We start from the raw sequence: 6,732 nt of genomic DNA, 5'->3' as shown, positions 1-6,732 counted from the left end.
TAGATCAAAGATTAAAAAAAAAACAACAGCTGAAAGACTTCACCAAAGAAAATCATTTATTTCACTAGAAAAATTTAGATCAAAGATTAAAAAAAAAAAACAACAACTGAAAGACTTCACCAAAGAAAATCATTTATTTCAGTAAAAAAATTTTCCAAAATTTATTTCATTTGATGAAATTTATTTTTTAGACAACTGAAGAATTATCAAGTTCAGAAGATGCTTGTTTCAATGAAGGAATTGTAACCAATGAAAAATCTGAATCTTTACATTGGTAACAAATATTAAACATTATTTTTCTTAATAAATTCAAAAAAAAATTTTTTTTTCTAAAATTATTATTATCATAGAAAGATTTTAGAGTTAAAATATTAAGCATCGCTAAACTATTCATTGCTTATTCTTTTTTTTTTCTTTTCATACATTTTAGTGCTAATTTATGCGGATACGATGAAGAGATGCGTACAAGCATTTTGGATTTCAATGAACCGGTATCAATTCATGTTAGCAATTTAACCTATTCCAATCACCTGTCAAATAAAACATATCCAAGAGCTATTTCGGAGAATGATTCACTTTGCATATATGATGCTAGTCCATCACCACATCAGTGAAGTTTTCGTTTTTTTTTTAAATGAAATTTTTACCTTCAATTTTTCTTTCGCAATTTTTTTTCATATAATTGATATTAAATTAAAAATTTTTAGTTCAAATTTTAAATTCATAATTCATTTTTTTTTTTAAATTCATAATTCAATTTCATTCTTTTTTTTTTACAGAGATGAAGAAATAAATTTTATGGATGAATTACCAGAAATTGAGGAAACGGTTAATAAATGGACACCAGAAGCATTGATAAATTTTGCAAAAGGAACATTACGTGAAAATTTTGAAACTATAAAACAACCAAATGAAAATCATGAAATTGGATCATCAACATTTGCAAATATATCAAAATCACTTGGAAGTTTAGATTTATGGTTTCTTTTCATTTTTAATCTTTTTTTTTCTTTTCTTTTGTCATAATTCATTAATTTATTAATAAATAATTATCGCTTAATTTTGCTTCATTTTCAATAAATTTTTAGCTATTATTGGAATGAAAATTTTTTTTTGAAATAATTTTAAAAAAAAAAATCATTTATTAATTGTAATTTTTATTCATTTAAGTATTATTCATACCTCATGAAATTTTCTCCATTTATATAAATATTTTTTAATATTGTTAAAGAAAAAAAAAAGAAAAAGAAGAATTCACAAAAAAAAGAGAAAAAAAAATCAATTCAAATATTAACTAAATTTATAGGGAAACTAAAATGGGTTGGATTACAAGAGTACCATCACCATCAATGGATCATTGTGGAATAGGTATGCGTCAAAGTATAAGCTGTCATGATCGAATGATTACATCATATGTGGATTGTGTTATACAAAATCATTATAATAGGTTTGTTTAAATTTTATTATAAAATTTGAAAAAAGAATATTTCATACTTCATTATGTTATTTTTACATATGTTTATATTAAAATTTAAATTTTACTCATAGTATTTTTAGATTTGTTTACGTTCACTTTTAAAATTTTTACATTACTAAATTAAAATGAAATGGTTTTTATTAAATGAAAATGGTTAAATGATTAAATGGTTTTTGGCAGGAAAATATGATAAAAATGAAGAGAAAAATATTCAAATGAAAAAGAATTATTGATATTATGAGATATTATTTTTGAAATGATAACAATCTTATCACTGATAATAATATCATAAATTAGCATTAAATACAATCTTTGCATTGAATATTAATTTCATACAATTTCAAATAGTTATAAAAATAGTTTTATAGATGTTCTTCACCCGATTGTCATAAATATGCTTCTAAACCAGAAGATGGAATGAAGCAAACAATGATGAATAATAATAGTGGAAGTGATACATCAGATGATGAATGGATTCGATGCGTAGATGATGTACAATTAGAGGATACACATGGGAATGATTGTTTGCATAATGAAATTTATCCTCAAGTTACAGTACCAATATTTTCTCAACATAATGATAACAACAATTCATATATCATTAATCAACAAAATTTCAATGATATGGATAAGAATAAGGAAATGATAATGAAATGTAAACAACAACCAACAACAACATTTTTCAATGTTTTGAAGAATGTAACCAATGATGAAAATATGATGAATGTATCGAATCAAATTGACAATTTTGATAAGGAAGAATTTTTATCATATCATGAGAAAAATCAATATTCTATTTTGGTTGATCCAATACCATGCCGATCATATTCTTGAATATATTAGATCAAATGCCAAAAACAATGATTGATTTGGAACAAGTGAGATATTTTTTCACGACAAAAATGATCAACAATAATGATATTCAAAATTTGTCAAATCTCAAACAACATACAATACATTATCGGAGTATGAATGATAAAAATGATATCGAGTATGGGCCAGGTGAAAGTATTGAAAATGATGATGATGATGAAGATGATGATGAAAATCATGTTGATCTTAATCTTGATGATGACGATGATGATGATGATGGTGATGATGATGATGATAATGATCTTGATGATAACAATGATGATGGATTTATGGATCGAATACCATCAATTAAACGAAGCAAATTACCAAATTTTTATGAATTTACATTTGATGTTAAAAATACAATTCGTAAAAATACGACGAAATTATCAAATATTGATAGAAATCCAGCTTTATATCCATTCCTTGAAGAATATAAACCAGGTGAGTCTTTATTTGACAGATAAAATGTTGATATCTATTAACATACGAAAGGTAAATTTAGGTAGTGACGAATAAGAATGAAATGTTGACATTGAAATAATTGAGAAAATTGAATTACAAAGGTTATTATTAACTTTGTACAATATTTTTGGCTAATAAATTCATTATCATATTGATTATTAAATTTAGAAAAATTGGCAATTTATAATTGAATTACATTAAATTTTAATGAAATTAATGTCGAAAAAAATGAAGGAAATTATACCATATTTTTTGCTAATTAGTAGATATTAATAATGAAATAATGGATGAATCACATTCAACAATAACATTATGGGATGATTGTTGTGAGTATGCTCAACAAATTAGTGAAATTGCTCGAGTATGGTTTCAAAAATCCTCTGATACAACAAATATTGATGAAATAACGACCGATCAAACAACTTTTACAATTTATCCAAAATAGTAAGTTCATCTCTTTCTTTCTTTTTCACTTTTTTTTTTTGTTCAAATTTTTGAAGATATTAAAAAAATTCCACCATTCCTAATCATTTTTGCAAATTTTCCAATCGAATTTTGAATATTCAATGTTTTCTACACTTTTTGCTAATTATTTTAGCTTGCAATTGAAAAAAATTATTGCAGTTGAATGGTAATGTTTCAAATTTAATTTATTCATTTTATATTTCAATTTGCAATTTAAAAATGAATTTTCTTTGGTAGTAATTCAGATTTTATTTAAAAAAGAAAATTGAGGCTAAAAATTTGAAATATTTTATGTATTTAATTATTATTTTAGTAACGATTTGACAAAATTCACCATGGATACAATCGAATTGGACAATCGGCGCCAACCACTATCATCGCCTATTAATGGTACACCATCAACTATCGATGGTATATATTCGTTTATCTTTTATTAATATTAAATTAAATTAGTGTTTTTTGTTTTTCTGACCTAGAATTTTTTTAAAAAAAAAGGAAAAAAGAATTGAAAAATAATTAAATCTGCAAAGTTCTTTTATAACCTAAATTGAATTGAATAAAATATTTGATGTTAATTAAATGGATATAACTTCCTGAAATCATCAAGACTATTTAATTATACCAATCGGATTTCTCCCTTTTCCTCTTTCCCTCTCTCTCTTTCTATCTGAAAGACTGGAATTTTCAAAAAAAAAAAAAAGAAATTAAAAAATAATTAAATCTACAAAGTTCTTCTATAACCAAAATTGAATAGATCTGATGTTAATTAAATGGATATAACTTCCTGAAATCATCAAGACTATTTAATTATACCGATCGGATTTCTCTCTTTCTCTCTCTCTTTCTATTTGAAAGACCTATGATTTCAGGTCACATATTCAAATATTAATTCATTCCGTCTCAACTTTTCCTCATAGTTTCTCCCATAATTAATATTAAAAGTATTTGTTCTTTTTCTAGAAGTACTTATTTTTACTTATTCTTTCAATTTTTAATCGATTTCCTGAAATGATAATCACTAAATTCACCTTTCCTATCATTAACAAACGGATTAAATTTCTATTACATACAGTAATCAAAATGATAAACTCGACTAATATAAAATTGATATATATAGTTATTATCATTTCGATTTACTGATTGCCATCCTGTTATTTAGTGATTATCATTTCGATTTAGTGATTGCCATCCTGTTATTTAGTGATTATCACTTCGATTTAGTGACTATCATTCTGATTTAATGATTATCACCTTGAGAAATTTCTAATTCAACAAATTTTCTCATTCAAACATATCGAATAACATAAGAGGGAAATAATTGTTTCACTTTTTCGATCATCAAATTTGCTGTTTTTTTTCTTCCAACCTTACTAAGTCTGCTTAATTAATTGATGAATATTTTTCATTAATTCTTTAATTTCACCTCTTATCTTCCAAAAAATTTCCAAAAGTTACTAATTCACTAATGAATCATTTGTAATATAAATTAAATTACTTTACATCCTTTGGCATATACCTTGGGAATAATTTTTTTTTTTTTCTTGCTAAATTTAGAACTGATAAGTTATATTTTTGCCAAATTTTAGGATCAATTTATTATAGTTTATAAATTAATTTTTTCCTTTTTTTCAAAAAAAAAAAAAAAAGAAATGCTATATTTATGACATTTAATTTTAGATAGCATTATTTTTGTTTAGTTTATCAACTACCCATTATTTAGTATATCCGAGATGTTTACATAAATAATTCCCTTGATAATCTTACTACTACTACTACTACTACTACGATAATTATCATTCCTTTTTAATCTCAATAATTGTTATATCAATGATTTATTGCTTGTCAATCGATATTATAAGGGTAACAATAAGATAAATGTTAGCATAATATTAGCATTTTATAATTTTAATATTACCATTTTATAATTTTAATGTTAGCATAATATTAGCATTTTATTTTACAATAAGATAAATGTTAGCATAATATTAGCATTTTATAATTTTAATGTTAGCATAATATTAGCATTTTATTTTACAATAAGATAAATGTTAGCATAATATTAGCATTTTATTCGAATTTTAAAACTTACAAGATATAATAATACAATTTCTATTGATAATTAAAAAAATACATGCATGGAAATTATCATTATCTGTTAAATTATTGAAATAATATGCAAATTTGTGGCATATGTGTTATCAGCTAATCATTAAAATATTCAATTTTATACTTCAGATACAATCGATAACTTCTCAAATCAACCAATGCAATACAATTGAAATCACTATAATGGTGTAATAATGTATTAAAAAGAGAGAGGAAGAAAGAGAAAAAGAGAGAGGAAGAGAGGGAGAGAGAGAAAAAGAAGGAGATGAAAAGAGGAAGAAAAAAAATACACTATAATGGAGTAATAATCACTATAATGGCGTAGTAATCACTATAATGCAATATTAATCACTATGATGAGTTTAACAGAGAGAGAGAGAGAAAAAAAAAGAAAAGACCAAAAAGGGAAAAAAATCACCATATTAGTAATTTATTTAAGAGAGGGAGAGAGGGAGAGAAAGGGAAGGAAGAAGGAATCACTATAATGGAATAGTAATATATTTAAAAGGGATCAGTATAATGGAATAGTTATATATTTAAGAGAAAGAGAAGGAGAGGGAGAGAGGAAGAGGGAGAGATAGAAAGAATGAGATGAGAAAGGAAGGAGAAAATTGAAGCGCTAATTTTTTTTTTTTTTTTCGCCTTCTTGCACACATTAGGGATGTTTTAAATGAAATGTATGTTTAGGCCTAGACAATTGATCCTAAAATAGTCTTAGGGAAATGCCAAAGTATTATATTATAGTGCACATTTCTTTCTCTTATTGATTTATTCATTTTTTTTTAAATGTCTCATTAGTCTGTCTCTTTCAGTATATGTGCTTTCTCGAATTTTTTATTTTCTCAAATTCATTTATTTTCATGCTATTTATTCGTTTCTTTTAACACTTTTGCTCTAACTTAGTCAAACTGTGCTTTGAATATGTAAGTTTGTCTGGCTTTTCTATCTTCCCTGTATATCATCTTGGAGCACTACCATTATTAGCTCTTCTCAAATCACAACCAAACATTTCGCATCAGTGCTACGTTATATTCCATCATGACGCATCGTAATTATCATTATCATCATCATTACGACTATTCTTATTACTGTCATTATCATTGTTATCATTGGAGTTATCAATATTTATTGCTATTATTATTACTGTTATCATTATTATTTATTATTATCATTAACTGTTGTCACTATTATTATTGCCGTTATTATCATTATTATTATTAACTATTATTATTACTGTCATTATTACTATCACTACTATTACTGTTATTGTTATTACTATTGTTTATTACTATTATTATTGTTCTTTATTATTGTTATTATTATTATTATTATTGTTGTTATTATTATTATTATTGTTATTATTATTA

General features: G+C 24.3%; 2 protein-coding genes across 2 annotated transcripts in view; both read left to right on the top strand.

Annotated features, from left to right (window-relative positions):
- Window positions 1–189: 189 nt before the first annotated feature.
- On the top strand, window positions 190–2,311 carry LOAG_11433 (hypothetical protein; the record flags this gene model as incomplete). The annotated part of the gene is made up of 5 exons (XM_020448347.1): window positions 190–274; window positions 431–610; window positions 780–980; window positions 1,307–1,447; window positions 1,846–2,311. Coding segments are annotated over 5 exons (1,073 nt in total), but the record flags the coding sequence as incomplete, so codon positions are not given.
- A 134-nt stretch (window positions 2,312–2,445) lies between these two features.
- The window catches only part of LOAG_18610 (hypothetical protein), a gene marked incomplete at its 5' end in the record, with an annotated part of 14,434 nt that continues 10,147 nt past the window's right edge, over window positions 2,446–6,732 (top strand). Inside the window, 3 exons of the mRNA XM_020451273.1 lie at window positions 2,446–2,773; window positions 3,058–3,238; window positions 3,573–3,670. Of these exons, the coding sequence (XP_020304960.1) occupies window positions 2,446–2,773; window positions 3,058–3,238; window positions 3,573–3,670 (607 nt within the window). The remainder of the gene's footprint in view (window positions 2,774–3,057; window positions 3,239–3,572; window positions 3,671–6,732) is intronic.

The sequence above is a fragment of the Loa loa genome, assembly GCF_000183805.2.
Source record: "Loa loa unplaced genomic scaffold supercont3.397, whole genome shotgun sequence".
NCBI classification, from domain to species: domain Eukaryota; kingdom Metazoa; phylum Nematoda; class Chromadorea; order Rhabditida; family Onchocercidae; genus Loa; species Loa loa.
Note: the sequence above shows the minus strand (reverse complement) of the source record. Positions and strands in the feature narration are given on the sequence as shown.